We start from the raw sequence: 21,638 nt of genomic DNA on the forward strand, positions 1-21,638 counted from the left end.
AGTTGTCAACCTTCAGATAGGGTTGCCAAGTCCAATTCAAGAAATATCTGGGGACTTTGGGGGTGGAGCCAGGAGACATTAGGGGTGGAGCCAAGATCAAGGCTGTGACAAGCATAACTGAACTCCAAAGGGAGTTCTGGCCATCACATTTAAAGGGACGGCGCACTTTTTCAATGCCTTCCTTCCATAGGAAATAATGAAGGATAGGGGCACCTTCTTTTGGAGCTCATAGAATTGGACCCTCTGGTCCAATCTTTTTGAAACTTGGGGGGTATTTTGGGGAGAGGCTCTAGATGCTATACTGAAACTTTGGTGCCTCTACCCCAAAAAACAGCCCCCCCCAGAGCCCCAGATACCCGCAGATCAATTCTCCATTATTTTCTATGGGAATAAATCTCCATAGGGAATAACAGAGTTCCCAGCAGACATTTCCCTCCCCTCCCCCCGCTTTCTGACAACCCTGAAGCAGGGGGAGGGCCTCTAAACCGGGGGATCCCCTGCCCTCACCTGGGGATTGGCAACCCTATCTGAAGATCACCAGGAAGTACAGTTGCTTTCCAGATGAAAGAGATAAGTTCTCTGTTGAAAATGACTGTTTTGGAGAGTGGAATCTATGGCACTGTACCCCCACTGAGGTCACTGTCCTCCCAAGGCTCCACTCTCAAATCTCCAGAGATTTCCCAACTTTGATCTGGCAACCCTAAGGGGAACTGACCTCTGTAGTTGGGACATCTGTTGTGATTCCAGTCGAGTTGCCAGATCCCCAGTCTGGGTGGGGTTTCCCCTGATTTCAGGGACTCCAATCCATGGGAGAAGCCCCACCTCGAGAAGCCCCTCCCATGCCAATGTTGGTGGTGTGATGACATCACACGGAAATAACATCATCATGCTGGGCATGTTGTGCAGCAACGCTCTAGCATTTTGGTCAAAACTCTCTGTTAACCATAGAGTTACAAAACTCTCTGGTAACCAAATGTTAGAGCGTCACTGCACAACAATCCTGGCATGCTGATGTCACCTCCACATGATGTCATCACACTGACATCAAGCACACCGATGTCACCTCCACCCTCCCCACTCCTGGAAGTGAAAACAGACTTAACTATTTGAATTGTCTGTAGCAGAGACTGAGAAGTCATTTAAGTGCTATCAGATGAAATTGCATTTCCTTTTTTTAAAAAAGCAGTCATTGAGGAAAGCCATTCAGTCACTCTTAGCTATGGGACATCAGCAACATGAAATATTTTTCACAGGAGATATTTCACTCACAGGTGTTGGAATACTACCGACCTCTCTATTTGCATCTACAGACTTGAATTCTTCTAAGAATCAAACCTGGTTCTGCCAGATTTACTCTTTTGTGTGTCAGTGCATACAGAAGGCACCTAAGTCATTTGCATCCTGGTAAGTTCTGATGCCCACCAAGTCACTTCGTCAGAACAGCAGCAGCCCATAGAAACTGCTGGTTTGAGAGTAAAATCCCTAAGTGATACAGAAGTAGCACTCTGGAGAAAGGACAGCTGGATACAACATCCAGTGCAGCATCCTGTGTAAATGACCACTAATGCTGTAGCAAAGGAGGTCTAGAAAAGTAGGAAGCACATGGAATAGAATGAACACCTTCCACTAGCTGTACAGTTAGCTATATTGATGCATAGTTACCTACTCTAACAAGCAAAGGTTGAAGACCAGGTAAACAAGCTCATGTAAATGTCAAGAAAATTCTTTTTGCTTTTCTTTCAGGCTGCTGATATACTAGCAATAATTAATAACAAGATCTTTATGGGCTAGTAACTTATTTGCTTGACTGGATATTAATGTGTCACTCAATGTTACTATGAATTAACTCATGAGTTAAGTTTCTCACCCTTTTAAGTCTTCTGTTTTATTCATTAGATCTATATGTGTCGCGCTCTGGGTACCTCCCCCGGTCTCCCGGCGCCGCCGGCGCCCCTCCCGGGCACTCTGGGGCATTCCCCGGAGGTCTCAGAAACAGGGGTGGGAGCCAGGTTACTTCACTGCAGGCCCCCGTTCCCCTTCTGGCTGTGCTGCGGCTCCTGTCGCTCTCTCTCGGGAAGCAGCCTCCATAAGCACTGGCCAGCTTCCTCCCCGACCTCCTCCTTCCCTCCCTTTATCCCCCCGTCTCAGTCCTCCCCCCTCCTGGGTTCTGCCCCTCTCTGGCTCCTCCCCCCCTTCAAAGCCCCAGACGCCCGGGAGAGGCGGGCCGGGGCTGGGCTGCCTGGGCGTGCCTCGGGCGTCTCGGACTTCTGCAGCGTGCTGGGGTGTGGCGTCTCTCGCGACCACGGGTCAGGCGGCTCTCCTCCTCTCGGCCCAGCGCTGGGCTCAGCCTCTCCCTCCTGCTCCCCGACGTCTCGCTCTGGCCAGGCTCCTCGGACCCGGAGACGGGCGCGGTGGCTGAGAGGTGCCGTTCGGGCGGCTGTTGGCACTCCGTCAGCCCAAGTGAGGGGTGGGGCCGCCGCGGGGGCTTGGGAAGGCGTGGGAGGCTCTCGGGGCAGCGGCGGGGGCCGGGAGTGGCTGGCAGGCGCCGGGGGGTCCCCCTTGCGTAGTCCTCGCCCGGGCTGGGCGGGACAATATGTATATTTACTTTTCTTGAGAACTGGTACTGAGCTGGAGAGCAGACAGCGATAAGGTCCCAAACTGAAGACCTTGCATCATCCGTTAAAACTCTTTTAGAGTGGGACTTGGAAAGATCTCTTGAAATCTTGTGTTAGTGACAACAGACTAGGGAAATCACAATTCCTAGTACCTTAAGAACTAATCGCAATAAAATTTGAGCCTTCCTGTTTTCACCAATGACATTCTCTTGTTTGTCTTAGAAAAGAATGAAAAGCCATTAGATGCATCAGGTTCTAGATGGCACCCAGAGTGCCCAGATATAATCAGTTTAAAGCACCAATCATTCTGCACAGTTATGATGAACCAGAAATAAAACTTTGATGTTATACCCATTATCCACAGCTGCTAAAAATGAACCTAATCAAAGATGAGAGTTTATTAAAAAAAAATTATACTAAAGCTTTAGGCTTCATGAGCCAGTCTTAGGAACTTTCACCAAGAAGCTGATACAGACTACAACTTCCAATGGACAATAAGTTCCCTTGCATAAAAACGTAAGAGTGACCCTACTGGATCAGATCAATGGACCATCTAGCTGAGCATCTTCTTTTACACAGTGGCTCACCAGATGTTCCCACTGGGATATCCCTTCTCTTGGGCCACAGAGCAGAGGCCATGGAGGGGAAGAGGGAAACTGAGGCAGCAAAGAGGCTCTGAAACTACTGTTCAAGGGTATCACAGTCTGAGACATTCCAAAATTCTACTTGCATCCTGTCACTCCGTATGACAGGATTTACTGAAAATTGCAATGAACGAACTCAGAATTATGAACTCCAAAACCTCCAGCAATATTTCAAGGAATACTGGATGAATATCAAAGTGCATACTGCAGTTGTTTACAAAAGCAAAACACCTTGAACTGTCTCTAAAAAGAGCTCTGAACTGTCTTGATCAGTCCCTGAAGGGATTTAGTCTCTCAGGCTGTTTCTACACTTGACAGAAGATCCTCTCTCAGTGCACATTTAAAAATGTTCATCAGCACTGCATGCCACAGTCACTTCTGTCTTGCTTAGCATTATCTTAAGTCATCTACACTCATTTTCTTGAAGTGGCAGCAAAAGAAGAAGAAGAAGATGATATTGGATTTGTATCCCGCCCTCCACTCCGAAGAGTCTCAGAGCGGCTCACAATCTCCTTTACCTTCCTCCCCCACAACAGACACCCTGTGAGGTAGATAAAGATATTAGATTTATATCCCGCCCTCCACGCCGAAGAGTCTCAGAGCGGCTCACAATCTCCTTTACCTTCCTCCCCCATAACAGACACCCTGTGAGGTAGATGAAGATATTGGATTTATATCCCGCCCTCCACTCCGAAGAGTCTCAGAGCGGCTCACAATCTCCTTTCCCTTCCTCCCCCACAACAGACACCCTGTGAGGCGGGTGGGGCTGAGAGGGCTCTCACAGCAGCTGTCCTTTCAAGGACAGAGTCTCAGAGCGGCCTACAATCTCCTTTCCCTTCCTCCCCCACAACAGACACACCGTGAGGCAGATGAAGATATTGGATTTATATCCCGCCCTCCACTCCGAAGAGTCTCAGAGCGGCTCACAATCTCCTTTCCCTTCCTCCCCCACAACAGACACCCTGTGAGGTGGGTGGGGCTGAGAGGGCTCTCACAGCAGCTGCCCTTTCAAGGACAACCTCTGCCAGAGCTATGGCTGACCCAAGGCCATGCCAGGAGGTGCAAGTGGAGGAGTGGGGAATCAAACCCGGTTCTCCCAGATAAGAGTCCGCACACTTCACCACTACACCAAACCAGCTCTCCAGTTGCACCCTGGAGTTGCTCGTCACTTCACAAGAGTACTTTTGAACAGGAGTTTTCTGCAGGCGGATTCAATGCTCATAAAATCAGAATCAACCCTGAGTTTAGAAGCAGCCTCAGACAAAAGCTATTCAGGACTTTATGGGTCCAAATTTGTTCTCCCAAGACCAAATCAGACATAATGTATATATGGAGCTCCCAAGGCCCATCAGCTATTATTTCTTTATTTATTTAGAGGCTTTATATGCCACCTTCCCAGATATCTACTCCAGGTGCCTTGCGGAGTAAAAACAATACCATAAAATCCTAAAACTAAGAAAACAAATAATTGATACTAAAAACAAGCCATTAACAATTTAAAAACAAGGCATTCCTTCAGGGGTTTTTTTTGGGGGGGGGGGAGGGGGCGTTAATTCCACCAGTTCTACCATGGCACTAATAAAGTAAGCATTTTAAAACTCTGTTTCAAGAGACTAGATTATTCCCTCCAAGGAAAGCCAAATTTGAGGCCATGATGATGGATGATCTATGAACAGGAACCCCGATGTTTCTAATGGTTGCCATGTAGCCACAGAATCTGCAGTTCAGACAGGGCCCTGATGAGGAAGAAGGGGCTACAGCCTTTTCCCCTTCATGGCTCTCATAATCTCAGTTTTCTCTCCAGGCTGCTAGTTTCCCTACGAGAGGGAAATAAGCCAGGTGCCCGTGTGACCTGTACATTTTTCTTAAGCAGACTCTATGGGCAAGACTGATATCTCTCTCCTCTATGATGCTATCGCTAGTTTTGGAAAATCAATTCAGTGATCATATTTAGTTTGGCCACTTAGTAAAGGTTTTCCCACTTGTTTGGATATGTGGGGGGGGGGGGGGAAACTTAGCAGAAGAGTCCTCCATCACACTTGTGTGATGTACAGATAATGCTGCTACTACTACCTCCATCCACCCCATGAGGTAGCTTGTATAGAAGGAATTCACTGCATTGGAAAAAATTAAAAATGCTTCCCTTTCTTGCATTTACTATGTGTAGAGGGAAAGACAAATTTATCTCTGATCAAGGATCAATAATTTGCCATTTATTTCTGCTTATTCAAGCATTTTGCCTTCTGCAAAGTAGGAATATGGGAAATTGCTTTTTGCAGTTTTAGCACTGGGCTTGCCATACACTGTAGCCTGCTGGAGCAAGAATCACAAATAAAGCACGGGATAGAGTAAAAATTTCTGGCAATTTACTGTGTTCATATTGTCTTTAAGTTCATTATACTGTCTTCAAACAGTAGCAGAATTAAGTGTAACTTGTAGTCAGATAATAGGAAGGTAGTCTTGCTAAAAAGATTAGTCTCGGGACTGGCAGCGGCCCAGAGAGAAACTGCTTCTAATGCATCTCGTTGTTGGCAAGCCATTCATTTAGAAGAAACACCATAGCCTCCTACTATTATGGGGCAGCAAATTCACTCTTCATTGAGTATGGGGTGTTATAATGATAGGGATGCCAACCTCCAGGCGATGACCGGAAATTTCCCACTATTATAACTGATCTCCAGGAGATCTGATCTCCAACTAGGCTTGCCAATCCCAAGGTCCCAGCGGGGGTTCTTCCGCTTTCCCAGGCTCCTTCCCGCCCCCAGTCAGCTGGCTGGTGGGGGAAAGCCCCGCCCCCACAGCCACCATGTGACTTTCCACCTCCGGAGGCTTTAGTCTCCAATTGAAAGGCTTCCTAATGGGATGGTGTGTCTGTGTTACTTTGAAGAAGTTGGCAGCAATTCATGAGTAGAGATGATAATCCCTGGCTTTAGAGTCACCAGAAACGGATGGGGGGGGGGAGGGAAATGTCCACTGGGCACTAAATTATTCCCTATGTGGAGATCGATTCTCATAGGGTATAATGGGGAATTGATCTGGAGGTATCGGGGGCTATGGGGGGGCTGTTTTTTGAGGTAGAAGCACCAAATTTTCAGAATAGCATCTAGTGCCTCTTCCCGAAATACCCCCCAAGTTTCAAAATGATTGGACTAGGGGGTCCAATTCTATGAGCTTCAAAAGAAGGTGCCCCTATCCATTATTTCCTATGGAGGGAAGGCATTTTAAAAGGTGTGCTGTCCCTTTAAATGTGATGGCCAGAACTCCCTTGGAGTTCAATTATGCTTGTCACACCCTTGCTCCTGGCTCCGCCGCAGTGTCTCTTGGCTCCACCCCCAAAGTCTCCTGGCTCCACCCCCAAAGTCCCCAGATATTTCTTGAATTGGATTTGGCAACCCTATCTCCAACTGATCTCCAGAAGAGAGAAAAGAGTTTATCTGGAGAAAATGGCCACTTTGGAAAGTGGATTCTGTGGCATTATACCCCACTTAAGTCTCTCCCCAAACCACCCCTCCCCTCCCCAAACCCCACTTCTCGCACTCTATCCCAAAAATTCCGGGTATTTTCCAAACTGGAGTTGCCAACGCTACACAATCATATGTGCGTTTTCTGCATAGTTTTGTCACTTGCAACATAAAGTTTGCAGTGTAAAAACAAATACCATGGATCAGCCTAAAACAGTTCGTCATGAATACTGACTCTTGTAACTGATTTAGTACATTATATTAGTAGAATACGGTACTCATTTTCATATATTTCTGTCTTGCTGGTAGTTTGACATGGGGCATTGGCCATTTTCCAAAATGGCTGAGATTGACCTGTGCTGCATACCTAACCTCAAGTGATACCACCAGGAGTGGGCTGGGAAGTGAAAATGGCCCTGGAACAATTGAAGCAGAGCAACCCTGATGTGCTACAAACTAGAACTGCAGGGAGGCAGGGACAGTGGCTCAGTGGTAGAGCGTCTGCTTGGTAAGCAGAAGGTCCCAGGTTCAATCCCTGGCATCTCCAACTAAAAAGGGTCCAGGCAAGTAAGTGTGAAAACCTCATCTTGAGACCCTGGAGAGCCGCTGCCAGTCTGATTAGACAATACTGACTTTGATGGACCGAGGATCTGATCTGATTCAGTATAAGGCAGCTTCATATGTTCATATGTCCAGCCCTAGACTGTCTGGCACCCTAGTCAAGAGTAATGTCTGGCACCCCCCACTGATAACCGAGTCACATGGGGATGCCCCCAATTTAAGACCCCCAAAAGGCCAGCGCCCTAGGCAATCTCCTAGTTTGTTTAGTGGCAGGTCCACTCAGCTCAGTGGCCTGACACTGAATGTTAGCTCACTCACTGCAGCATCTGCCAGTGCAGCAGGAGACAGTTGATGATGTGAGCAAAAAAACCCCCCTATCATGGCTGACAAGGGGTTTCAGCCAAGTGGTCCCTGGGGCTTGAGCAGAGTTGCTGGGGCTTGACTTTACTTGCTCCAGGCCACCAGTGGCCCTCTAGGGCAGTGGCCCTCTGGGAAATTTCCCTGAAAGTTAAATGGCCAGTCTACCCCCTGAGTGACACACAGAATTATTCTCATTTATTTTCAGTGTAAGCACAGCAAGTCAACTGCGGAAGGTTAATTCAGCTTTCAAAACTGACCCAACCTAAGGTGCGATACAGATCCTTCAACCTTAGATTTAATGTCTCCCGCATTTAAAAACCATTTCAAAATGTATTTGAAATCCAAGTGTGAAATACATTTTAAAAGGAGTTTTTTGTTATCATGCAAACAAGAGCTGGGAAAAATTCAATTCTGATGGTAACATTAAGTAAGAATATCAAATACTATTTCATTCCATTCAAAAAGACTCATTCTGCATTACATTTGCAATCTGGCTCTTGAAAATACTTTTAAGCAAAATACCCACAAGATTCTAATGTGCCTAGGAAACAAAGATATTCATTTTAAAATATGTGTTTAAGAAAACATGTTCAAAAAGGAGTATGTTTGGACTTTTTCCACCTCAAAGCAAGTCAGATGATGGTAGGCTGAATAATACCGACACTCTCCTCTCCTTCAACTCATTATCTTTTTGTTTCCCAGTACATTAATATTCTGGCTAGAGATGAATATTTGTATTTCCTTTCATTTTTCAGTTTTAGTTTTCATTGCCGTTTAAAGGTGCCAGCTTTCTGTATGCATGTTTTGCATAATGAAATTTAACACAAAACTACATTGCTTAAGACTCTTGACTTATATTATAATAGGTTGAATATTTTTTCAGCAAAGCTTTTGAAATTCTACTAGCCAGTACATAGATAAATGATTGAAAGTATTACCCAAAAGGCCAGCATCCATTTCGACAGTGCTGGTGTCTTAGTAACAAGGAACGATAAAGGCAAATGCCTTTATTAATATTAATGAATTTTGTGCTGCTCTATAATAAGCCTTTTCAAAAGAACTAAAAGGGATAAATACTTAACTAATGCCTTAAATATAAAACATTGCTGAACAAAATTCTTTGCAAAGCAAAAGAAACAGAAGAATGATCAGCTAGGTTTTTCCTCCCAGTAACTGGAGATATGAGGGCAATATCTTTAGTGAAGGATGCCTACGACAATTCTCACAACTGCATAAAGGAAAAGTGATATCTTTCACTGGGGTAACTTTGGGTTGGCATGACTGAAAGCTTTAGATGTATCAGTTAATCTATCTGAGGTGAACATAGCAACAACACTAGAAACTATACATGTTTTTTTCTTCTATATTAGAAAAAAGAATATTAGTTTTTGACAGGCTTGTTGCAACATGTCTCCCAATAGTGAAGATGTCAATATGTAATACTGGCAAATGGGCCCTTTACATTAAACAGAGAAGGTATATCTAACCATCACTAAATAAAAGATCTCTTACTTTAACGCTGGTAGCAACTCAATACAATATTCAAAGGTTACATTCTTTTAAAAAATGAAAAATGATGGCTACTTAAACACAATACTTATACCAAAATGAAATCAAGACCACAGTGTGTAGTTGGTTTATTATTTATCCAAGCATAAGTTGTGATGAAGTCTATTGTTATTTTTTCATTCATAATAGTTAAATGAAATATGTGACCCAATTCTTTTCAAACTTACGAATTGGTAAATACAAAGTTGGATGTTGTAAGTCTGATGGGTTGAAATGTCCTAAAGTAAATCCTGTAAATTGACTTACAGTAATTTTTGGACTTGAGTCTCTCACAATAACCCTAAACACAAAATACAGCCCTATTCATTTAAAGACATCTTTGTGTATGTACAATATTGAGGCAGAGTGAAAATACAGGAATAGGACCAGTTTGTAGCTTATGTCCGAAACATAAGATCAGGAAGTGTGTGAGGGAGTTTAAATCAAAGTATGTGAGGTGCAACATGGATTGCATGTTTTAAAAATATGTATCAACTAAAACACACAACTAAAAACTAAAACATTACCTTTGGAGCCCTAGGCTAGAATCCACAAATTGCTTATTCCGGACAGTTCTGGGAATGATTCAGATTTTCAGTCATTAAGGAAGGGCTCGTGTTAGGGTTCATTTCAGTACATCAGTCTGACTCTCGGTGAAATTCATGTGTCAGCACTTTAGAGGTTACATATGCAGAAGAGATTCAGATTCACTTCTGTAATCACTGCTAATAATATATCCTCTGAAAAAGCCCTCGGGAAAGTTCCACTCGAGTGCATGGGAATAGAGACTGCTCAGGAGCAAGTGGCTTGAGATTCAGGCTTGTAATGATTTTTAAAAGTGTAGAAAAATATGTAACATAATTACTGTACTCAAATTACAATGCTTGGAAGAGTGGCTCCCCCACCACATCACTATATAGTTATAGCTGATTTCAGAGTACCCACAAATAACATATTATCTGTAATACAACCTCTCTGGCACAACACCTAGAGTTCCAGTCTGGGCTCAGTCTGTGCCCTGGGATTTGTGTGGCAGAAGTACTGAAGTTTATTATGAGACTACTTAATAGACTATTGATTACTACAAAGAAAATAATTATATTGAACTGAAGGAAACCCAAACTTCTCTAATTGCAAGCAGAGAGGAAGGTGTTTTTGACTTTATATCAATGGAAGGAAAGGAAAGGAAAGGAAAGGAAAGGAAAGGAAAGGAAAGGAAAGGAAAGGAAAGGAAAGGAAAGGAAAGGAAAGGAAAGGAAAGGAAAGGAAAGGAAAGGAAAGGAAAGGAAAGGAAAGGAAAGGAAAGGAAAGGAAATGTCCCCTGTGCAAGCATCAGTTGTTTCTGACTCTGGAGTGACGTTGCTTTCACAACATTTTCATGGCAGACTTTTTATGGGGTGGTTTGCCATTGCCTTCCCCAGTCATCTACACTTTCCCCCCAGCAAGCTGGGTACACATTTTACCAACCTCGGAAGGATGGAAGGCTGAGTCAACCTCGAGCCGGCTACCTGAATCAGTTTTCGCTGGGATCGAACTCAGGTCGTGAGCAGACGGCTCCGACTGCAGTACTGCAGCTTTACCACTCTGCACCACGGGGCTCTATATCAATGGAAACAATACTGCTAATACTGTAAAAGATAAATGGTCAAGCATATAAATAGAATTTCCTTTTTTCACCTTTCTTTTTGGCACATAGCACAGGGAGAGTGGTAAACGAACAGACTTTCATATACTTTTCCAAAACTGTGTGAAGAATAGAAGCGGAAGTTGAAAAGCAAGGGAAAGGATGACATTATTTTTCATCTTTACTGCAATATCCTGTAAATGTAATGTTTCCTAGATTTTATTGGACCATGCAAAGTAAAAAAAAAATTAAAAAGCAATTGTATGTGTGTTGCTGCAGGGCTTCAGCAACGAAACTAATATTTGGCTATTGTTCAGAGAACATTGACTGCAACATTATGCGGTTTGACAAAGGAATGAAAGTGTGCCTGCTCAATCTATTCAGAATGCATATTGGTATATAAGTGTGGGGCTTTTTTTGAACAGGAATACTAGGCTTCCCAATCCCCAGGTCCCAGCGGGGGATCCCCCGGTTTTACAGGCTTTCCCCCTCCCCCAGCCAGCTGGCCGACGGGGGAAGCCCCGCCCCCAGAGCCATCATGCACCTCCATGAACGATTCCCATAGGGAATGATGGGGAATTGATCTGCGGGTATCGGGGGCTCTGGGGAGGCTGTTTTTTGAGGTAGAGGCGCCAAATTTTTAGTATAGCATCTAGTGCCTCTCCCCAAAATACCCCCCAAGTTTCAAAAGGATTGGACCAGGGGGTTCAATTCTACGAGCCCCAAAAGAAGGTGCCCCTATCTTTCATTATTTTCTATGGAAGGAAGGCATTGAAAAGGTGTGCCGTCCCTTTAAATGTGATGGCCAGAACTCTCTTGGAGTTCAATTCTGCTTGTCACACCCTTGCTCCTGGCTCCGCCCCCAATGTCTCCTGGCCCCACCCCCAAAGTCTCCTGGCTATACTGAAAATTTGGTGCCTCTACCCCAAAAAACAGCCCCCCCCCCCAAGTCCCAGATAGCCGTGGATAAATTCTCCATTATTTTCTATGGGAATAAATCTCCATAGGGAATAACATTTCCCTCCCCTCCCCCTGCTTTCTGATTACCCTGAAGCGGGGGAGGGCCTCCAAACCGGGGGATCCCTTGCCCCCACCTGGGGATTGGCAGCCCTACCATCTGAACTAGATTTACAATAACGGTTAACCTTCTGATGTTCTTAGCTTTTAACGCTGGGTTTTTAAAACGTTGAACACCAAATGCTTTTCAATGTTGATTGCAACTGGTTTCTGTTTCATGGTTTCGTTTTATTTATTATTTTCTGTTGCTGGTTTAATCCCGCGATTTTAAAAATAATTTTAGGATGTTTGGTACTTGTTTTTTTTAAAGCTCCAAATTGTATTAAATAAATTAAACAATTGTTGTTTTTAAGCTGTACAGTGGCCACTTTTGGGAGATTTTCTGAAAGGCCAATTGCAATTTTTCTCTAAACAAATGAGTGAATAAATAAGGCATCTGGGGAATTCAGGAATGAGAAGGAAGAAGCTAGAAGGAAGGAGTATACAATCCCATGACCTGCTCCAGAGCAGGGCCAAGCCATATTGGACCTGCACTGTCTTTTCTGGTAAAGTAGGCTGTTGCTACATTACCTTTCAAGCTGCTTTCGATATCCAATACGACCATGCTGCTGTGCCAGCAAAAAGGAAAAATGTGGATCTGATAGATATACTTCCCTGTACCGTGGTGCTTCTGATGTAAAGCGATGCAGAACAACAAGGTGAACAGCTTTCTTCAAAGCTGTTTGGAACTAATTACTAATGTTATAACAGCAGCTGGAAAATGTTTGATCATGACCAAATACTTGGAGAGCTTTCCTGATACTTGTACAAAATTTGTGACTGTTATGTTAATAAATGGTTTTCTTAAGGGGGGGTGAGCACTCTGAAAAGCTTCATCATTTTCCCACACGTTCCCCATCATTCATCCCACACGTTCCCCAGAGAGTACTGAGATCGGGAACTCAAAAGCTCCTTGTTGTCCCCGGGCCAAAGGAAGCCCGTTTGAAAACTACAAGGGACAGGGCCTTCTCCGTAATGGCCCCTTCCTGGTGGAACCAGCTGCCGGAAGGGGTAAGGGCCCTGCGGGACCTTGCTCAATTCCGCAGGGCCTGTAAGACAGTCCTCTTCCGGCTGGCCCACAACTAACCGGCACTGAACTTGAACTGAGTGTAGCTGTAAGATCGCTGTATGGTTTTAATGTTTACGTATATAACCGTGACAAATGTCTAGATTTTAACTATGTAAATTATGAAATGTTAACCTTTTATGCTTAATTTTATATTCTATGTTAGTTTTTATATGTTAGTTTTTATATGTTGTAAGCCGCCCTGAGCCACCTGGTGGGAAGGGCGGGATATAAATTACAAATAAATAAATAAAAATAAAATAAAATCATTTTCCTCAGCATCCAGTACTTTCCAGAGAAGAATTCGGAGTTCTAATCATAATTCCTTGTTGCGTCATGGTTAATACAAAACCGTTCTTACATTAGTCTTTGTGCATCCTGACCACTGAATGACCACTCAATTTTCCCACTAAGATATGAGCAAATTTGAAAACCAGCTTTGTCTGACATCAAAGTGAATGTGACAGAACTGGACAGAAGCAATACTGGAGTTGGCTGTCAGAACAGCCACAAAGGGAAGACAGATCTGATCTGGACTACACGGGAGGAATTTGACTGCCTTTTGATGTTTGTTTCCATGTCTGCTCAAACTATTAATGTATTACTGAGAGGCTGGCTGAGTGGATAAGAGGAGTGGTACATGACCCCAGAAGGTCAGACCAGAACTAACAGGTTGAAATTAAATCAGAAGAGTTTTAAATTAAACATTAGGAAGCACTTCCTGACAGTCAGAGCGGTCCCTCAGTCAAACAGGCTTCCTCTGGAGGTGGTGGACTCTCCATCTTTGGAGGTTTTTAAACTGAGGCTAGATGGCCATCTGACAGCAATGCAGATCCTGTGAACTTAGAGGGAGTTATTTGTGAATTTCCTGCATTGTGCAGGGGATTGGACTAGATGACTCTGGAGGCCCCTTCCAACTCTATGACTCTATGACATGCTTCCTTGAGAGTAGGAGTTGTGCTGCTCAGGCTCAAGGAGGTAGTAATTAGACCTGTTGGCGGGTGTGGGGGGGACCTACTAGGAGCCCTGCTATGTTGGAAAATTTCCAGCCAGTTTCCAATCTTCCATTCTTGGGCAAGGTGTTAGAACACATTGTTGCTTCTCAGGTCCAGGGGCTCTAGGAAGAAACTGGATTTCTGGACCCGTTTCAGTATGGCTTCTAGCAAGGATTTGGAACAGAAACAGCTTGGTTTGCCTTGGCTGATGACCTCTGCCAAGAACTAGACACGGAGAATGCAACCCTGCTAGTTCTGCTGGATCTCTCAGCAGAAATCAATACGATTGTCCATAGTATCCTAATAAACTACTTCTCATCACTAAGGGGCACTGTGTTATGGTGGTTCAAGTCTTCTCTCAGGAGTTGGTTTCAAAAGGTAGGTTTATGGGATATGTGCTCTTCCCTATAGCTGTGAGCTTGTGGGGTACCACAGGGTTCTGTCTTACCCCTCATCCTATTTAATATCTATATGAAGTCACTGGGAGAAGTCATCAGGAGGTATGGGCCATGGCTGCAGTATCACCAATATGCTAGTGATATCCAGCTCTACCTTTGTTTTCCACGTAATTCTGAGGATGCTGTTGGTATTCTGAACCAGTGCTTGGAGTCAGTAATGGGGTGGATGAGGGTGAATAAACTGAAACTTAATCTTGACAAGACACAGGTTCTCTGGTTTAGAAGAAAGGCAGACCAGGGACTCAAGATGTCTCCTGTCTTGGATGGGAGTGTGATCTCCTTGAAAAGCCAGGTTCATAGCTTGTGAGAGCTGCTTGACACAACAGTCACCTTAAAAACCAAGTGGCCACAGTCAGGGTGTTTTTGCCTAGCTTCGGCTGGTGCATCAGCTGCAACTGTCCCTGGTTCAGTCAGCTGTATTCACAGTGATCCATGCCTTAGTTACGCCTAGGGCTGCCCTTGAAGAGTGTTTGGAAGCTGCAACTAGTGCAGAGTGCTGCGGCTACACTGCTGGTTGGAGCCAGCTACCAGGAGCATATGAACTCAACACTACAGCAATTGCACTGACTACTGATATGCTCCTGAGCCAAATTTAAGGTGTTAGTTTTAGAGGTGTGCATTCAAGTTTACCCGAACTGAAAATTTTCAGGTATATTTCAGATGTATCCAGGATTTTTTGGGAGAACCAACCTCCACTCCCCCCCCATCCTGGATATACTTGGGAATTACCAGCAAAACCAGGCTGCCCAGCAGAGCCTTCAGGGAACTCTTCCCACAGCACCAGCTCCTGGGCAAGCTCTGTTGGGCAATTCGGTCTAAACCAGGATACCCAACAGAACCTGCGGGGAGGATCAGCTCCTGGGTGGGCTCTGTTGGGCAGTCTGATCTAAACCAAACTGCTCAGCAGAGTCCCAGCCAAGCCTGCAGGGAACTCACCCTGCAAGATTGAGTCCTGGGTAGGCTCTGTTGGGCAGTCTGGTCTAAACTGGGCTGCCCAGCAGAACCTGTGGGGAGAGTTCTCCCCACAGGATCAGCTTCTTGGCAGGCTCTGTTGGGCAGTCCAGGTTAAAGGGAACACCCAAAAGAGACCCATCTGAGCAACCTCTCAGCTGTTTTTAGCAGCTTTGCCCCTCTTCCCCACCACCACCAGTGTTTTTTGATTTGGGTCTATTAAACCAAAAAAATCGGGATTTCTGAAAAATACTTTACTGGTATTGGGAAGTTGGGATCCAGGTTTTTTCAGGAATCCCAGATTTTTTTTTCCAGGTGCAAATAGACCCAAATCGAAAAAATACCAAGAAAAAAACTGCACCCCCCCCCCGATATTTCCTGAATTGGATCTGGCAACCCCCATAACATTCAGAGCAGCCTATTCCTCCGGATACAAGGTATGTGACATTCCACTCTTAAATGTATCATATGTTTCAAGGATGTGCTTAAGCATTTAAAACAGGTTCTAAGCGTAAGACCTGGCAAGCTCAGTTTTCAAATTAATTGTTTAATAAAGGATAAATGCTCTTCTAGCTTGAGAAATGGTAAGATTTGTAAAACTAGTACTTACAGCTAATGTGTACGTAACTACCGTCAAATCACAACTGACTTATGGCAAGGGGTTTTTAATGGAACTGTGAAACAGAAGGGGTTTGCTGTTGCTGAACTGGCTTACCTTCTGATATCGGGTTATACTATGCTTCCTTCCATTAACAGCCAATAGTGTGGGTAAATTTACTCTTTATTGGACTCCTAGTCTCAAATTATTAAGGCTTTCTATTATCGGTTTATAGTCCACATAACAAAGTCAGAGTTAAGGATCTTCAACTAATAATCAGCATCACAATTCACTGCTGGTGGAATCAGGCCCTGGTTAAGGTTACACGAAAAGTATCTCACCCTGTACATGAAGAACAAGCTAAATATCATCAATTAATTCTAAGCACAGCAAACACTTTCTAATTGGTTCACAATAAGAGCAAAAACCTAAAACAGGGATCCCTAGCCTTTTTGAGGTTGCAGGCATCTTTGAAATTCAGACACTGGCTGGTGGGTGAAACCACAAAATGGCTGCCACAAGAGGCAGAGCCAGTCACAAATTCTTAGAGAGGTTATGTGAAATTCTGCTAGTAACTCTTCAATATTTCAGGCAGAAGCTCTGTTTAGCAGGATGAACATTTTGTTTAAAAAATTTTCTTGCTTACAAAAAGCTTCAGCCATATAGTACAGATTCTTCTACTGTAGTAGCAGCTGCTGCTGAAGCAACTTTTGAACAGCAATCATGTCTCCAATGGTCTATCAGAACCCCTGCTGGGCAAAGGTTCAACCTGGCTGGGCCCACTTACAAAAAATACTTGGAAGGAACAATGAAAGGTGTCTGTGGGCACCTTAGCACACATGGACATCATGCTGGGAAACTCTGGCCATAAAATGTCAATAAAATCACAGTGGAAGCATGACATTCAAGTTCTCTATTTAACATGGCTGATGTCACCCCATGGGTCGGTAACAACTCGGTGCTTGCACAGAGGACTACCTTTACCTTTTTAAAAAGAAAAGACTAACTAGTACCAAATACTTGACAGAAGTGCACTGTCTTTATCTGTCCCTGCGATAATGCAGACTAGCATCTCATGGAGGGCAATTCCTGAATGTTGGGGCAGCCACTGAGAAGGCCATGCAATTTATAGATCCCAACTTTGTATCCACATGAGATGGAATTATGAACACCACCTTTCTGACATATCTTAGAAAGTAGGAAGATTTACATTTGTAATATTTTTGCTTATAAAAATTTAAAATGCCTTATACATAAATCAAATAGTATAATCAACCAATAATAATACAGAGACCATTCATAAAAATACATGTGGTTTATAGTATGGGGCATTTAAGATTCTTCATTGAAAAGATCTTCTCAGACCAATCAGGATAGCATCATTAAAACAACTAGGCATCATCATGGGTTAGATTTCTCTCCTATCACCAAATTCAAATGCCAGGCACAGAAACTGACTGCAAAGTAAGGTATATCATGATCGGGATAGTTTTCTTCAGTATACTAAATCCCAAATGCACTTTATCTCTTGTACTGAAGGAATTTGGGACACTGCAGCACATGAGGGTACCCCGAGGAGCTTTACTATTTAACAGAAAAACCACACAGGTAAGATCTGCAAATTTCAGATACATATGCCGCTTATGCATCTAATCTAATTTCCCCTGTAGGCATTACGACCACAAAGCAAGAACAGGAAGCACAAAAAGATCTGTGATTTACACCAGCTGCATTTCATACTCTACAAAGCCATCCTTTGACTAGAATGAGTCAGGGGTGATGCCTCTGAGTCCTGCACATCCCCAATGATGCCACCAATCACATAGATGGTGGGGTCTACTCTCCACGTGATCAGCATTAGCTTGGAAGCAGATGACCTACAAGGCCCAGAAGTATTGTGAGTGTGGGATGAGGTTGTGCTTGTTACAGACCATGCACCAGACCATGCACTACTCAGGAACAGACTACAGACTGCAGCTTCTCATTCCACCTGCAGGCCTACACCCCCAGCTTAGAGAGGATATATTATTTTATTTTGATCTCTATCGTCTACTAGGAATAAAGCCTGCTGTGAGGGAAAATACAACAGGCTCTAGAAAGAGGCTCTGGGTGAGTGCCCCTCCTTGCTAGCTTTCCACCCACCCAAGTAAAGGCGTTAATTCTCCCCCCTCACCTCCAGGGGAGCTGATGTCTGGCATCTGGGGAGTAGTTGTAATTCTGAGTGATCCCCAGCCCACACCTGGAGACTGGTAACAGTGGTTCTCCATGAGGACATGGCTGGTTTGGAGAGTGGAGTCTATGGCACTGTACATGTCTGAGGTCCCACCCCTCCTTAAACCCACCCTCTCCAGGCTCCACCCCTCAAATCTCCAGGAATTTCCCAACCTGGAATTGGCAACTGCTAAATCACACTGGCTGTCATAGGGGGGCTGCTGCTGAACAGGAGCAAGCAGCTAGGCCTACTTAAGTCATGCCAGTCATGAACATGAACATATGAAGCTGCCTTATACTGAATCAGACCCTTGGTCCATCAAAGTCAGTATTGTCTTCTCAGACTGGCAGCGGCTCTCCAGGGTCTCAAGCTGAGGTTTTTCACACCTATTTGCCTGGATCCTTTTTTTGGAGATGCCAGGGATTGAACCTGGGACCTTCTGCTTCCCAAGCAGATGCTCTACCACTGAGCCAACGTCCCTCCCCAGTCAGGTGGCATAAAGTCACCCAGAGAGTGCTGCCAGGCCTAGGGTAGCCAAGTGGAGCCTGAAGATCTCCTGGGATCACAACTGAACTCCAGACAACAGATCCCTCTCCCCATCCTGGAGAAAATAACTACTTTGGAGGGTGGCCTGTATCCCATTCTATTCACTTGAGGCCTCTTCCTTTACTTACAGAAGCTGGTTTCCTAGCAACAGCCTCCTGCTAAGGGCAAGGCTGAGGGGAGGAGGGAGTGACAGCAAAGGTAGCAGCCATGGCCTGTGATGAAATGCTTCCAGTGGGGCCAGGCCTCGCCACTTAGTCACATTACAGCAGTAGTGATTCCCTGGCTATTTCTGTGGCCTTTGGAGGCTGCATGTGCTGGGAGGCCATCCATGTGGGTCGTTAATAAGGCAGCAGAGATCTCTTGCTAGCAACGCTTTTTGTGAGGCCAGCTGACAGAGAAGACACAGAAACATCAGAGATGTGTCTGTCTCTGAGGTAAGACTGTTTTGGTGGTTTGTTCATCATTTCCAGGCCTGCAGTAGCCAGGGGGCAATGGGAGGCCAGAGATACTGAGTGAGCTGTGATGGGTCAATTACTTGTCAAGTGCATGGAATGCATCTGTAAGCCAATGGGAGAGCTCCATTTGGCCACTACCATAGGAGAATTATATATAATGAGGATGACTTGCCACTTTGAGTCCTGTGTTCCAAGAGAAAAGCAGCATATACATACACTAAGTAAACAATGAATACTACACTCATATAGTTGATTTAGAAATATCTTTCTTTTTTAGCAAGGTATCAATTTCAGTATCCTGGACAGGTTTCTATTGCTACCCTTGGTGCACTTCCCCTCCTATACAGCTAAAGTGTAATTATTTGTGTGTAAAACTTAAAAAAAAAAATTCTTTTATCAGCTCCAAAATGTGAAACCGTTTCAAAATAAAGTTCTTCAATACAAGCAAACTACATTGATACAAGCAAATCACACTGAACAATATAATCAATAAGACATGTTTACCACAGGCGTTGATTGTGGAGCTAAGTGATGCAGCTCCAGTGGAAAGGCCACCTTTGGAAACTGCCGAGACAACAGAAGATGTTGAAGATGCAGGAGATGAAGTAGCTGTAGCGGAGGAGGCTGCTGTTGTTGATGTTAACCGTTCTCCAGACTCCATCTCTGCAAGTGAAAAGGACACATTAATATTTGCAATGACAGGGAGTTTCAAAAGATTATCAAAAGTATATCCATGATTTCAATACACTTTTCTAGATTCAGGTTTAAGATTACAGCCACTACACCTGAACTAACGGTGCAACCCGAAACAGAATCATACCATTGGTAAGATCATAAAGATTGAAGTCAAAGTCAATGGACTCTGAAGGATGTAACTCTGCTTTGGACTGTGCAGTAAAAAACTATGGGGAGCTGCAAAAACCTTCTCGTTGAATTGCCACTACAGGTCTTGCCCCAAAACTAGTGTGCCACAGGTATGTACAAATACCTGCTGCTGTGCTCCCCTCTCCATCTTTGCTTGATTCCCCAACAGTTTATCTGAGCTGTCAAACCTGACAGTATCAATCATCTCTTTTATGGGAGACAGAGAAAGGGTTCTGTTAGTTAAACTAAGAGACATGAATCTCTGGCTTAGAACCTAAAGACAGCTTGCATCCGGATGAGTGTTTCAACAAGCACAAGGATTTCTGTTTATGGAGCATGATTCCCTTTGCCCTATTATCCCAGTAGCCCAAAATGTACCCCTAATCCTGTTCATGGGATTTCAGGTGAGGGAAGATGAGAAAATTTCACTTAATTGGTGAAAAACCTGTTCTGGACCCCAAAACTGTTCTGTGTGGATCTGGAAATATTTGCCCCCTTATAAAGTTCAACAGTAATGCAAATTTATGTTATTTCATATTGTATGAAGATACCTAAGACCCAAATTTCGTTTGCTAGAGCACAACTTTTTAAAACCCAGGTATTTTTCTTCTACTTCCATAACTTTTCCTCTTTAGTATAAAATAAACAGTATGTTCTGATATAGTGCATGTAACATTTTAATGCACCAAACATATTGGACACATTCCACCTGAAATAGTTTACACATTTGGCCCTGGCAAGGAGTAGACATAAGAACATAAGAGAAGCCATGTTGGATCAGGCCAATGCCCCATCCAGTCCAACACTCTGTGTCATACAGTGGCCAAAAAACCAGGCACCATCAGGAGGTCCATCAGTGGGGCCAGGACACTAGAAGCCCTCCCACTGTGCCCCCCCCCAAAGCACCAAACATACAGAGCATCACCGTCCCAGACAGAGAGTTCCAACAATACGCTATGGCTAATAGCCACTGATGGACCTCTGCATGAGGTAGATATAGTGCAGGGGTGGGGAACCTCTGTCCTGAGAGCCGTATACGGCCCTCGAGGTCACTTGGTGTGGCTCTCTGGGATTGTAGGGCTGAACTGAGCCATGTGGCAATCTCCCTGGGGCCTGGCTGGCCAGCGAGGATCGTGGAACCCAGCTGTGCTGTGCAGCAGCCTCCCCAGAGCCAGGCAGGGATCACAGGCCCCAGATGTACTGTGTGGCAGTCTCCTGGGGCCTGGCTGGCCAGCCAGAATTGCTGCAGGGCCTGGAAAAGTTACTGACACAGTTCATTTTGCACTTGATTATCCCAGATGGTGTGGCCTAATATGCTAATGAGTGCATGACCTAATATGCTAATGAGTGTATGACCTAATATGCTAATATTAGGGGATGTGGTCTAATATGCTATTGAGTTTCTGCTGGGCTTTTTTCTACAAAAAAGCCCTGGACATATGCATTTGCCTTGTGTGTATGTGTGGGGGCCAGATTAGGCCCTCCCCACATGACTTCAAATAGAAAAACAATTATTTGCATTAATTTTGCTGGCCTGAATTATTCTCCCTCGGCGGAGCACTGTTTTTTAAGTTGATAATTTTTAATGGCCCGCGAATGATGTTATAAATATCCATATGGCCCT

The 21,638-nt window shown here is 44.4% G+C and overlaps 1 protein-coding gene across 21 annotated transcripts in view; it reads right to left on the reverse strand.

Moving 5' to 3' along the window:
* Positions 1 to 21,638, reverse strand: part of BAZ2B (bromodomain adjacent to zinc finger domain 2B) — a 186,026-nt gene that overhangs the window by 121,728 nt on the left and 42,660 nt on the right. For all 21 annotated transcript variants that reach the window (XM_060257178.1, XM_060257167.1, XM_060257166.1 and 18 more), the window contains exon 2: positions 19,655 to 19,813. In XM_060257178.1, the coding sequence (XP_060113161.1) occupies positions 19,655 to 19,811 (157 nt within the window). In that variant the 5' untranslated portion in view covers positions 19,812 to 19,813. The remainder of the gene's footprint in view (positions 1 to 19,654; positions 19,814 to 21,638) is intronic.

Source organism: Heteronotia binoei, chromosome 16, assembly GCF_032191835.1.
Source record: "Heteronotia binoei isolate CCM8104 ecotype False Entrance Well chromosome 16, APGP_CSIRO_Hbin_v1, whole genome shotgun sequence".
In the NCBI taxonomy this organism is placed as follows: domain Eukaryota; kingdom Metazoa; phylum Chordata; class Lepidosauria; order Squamata; family Gekkonidae; genus Heteronotia; species Heteronotia binoei.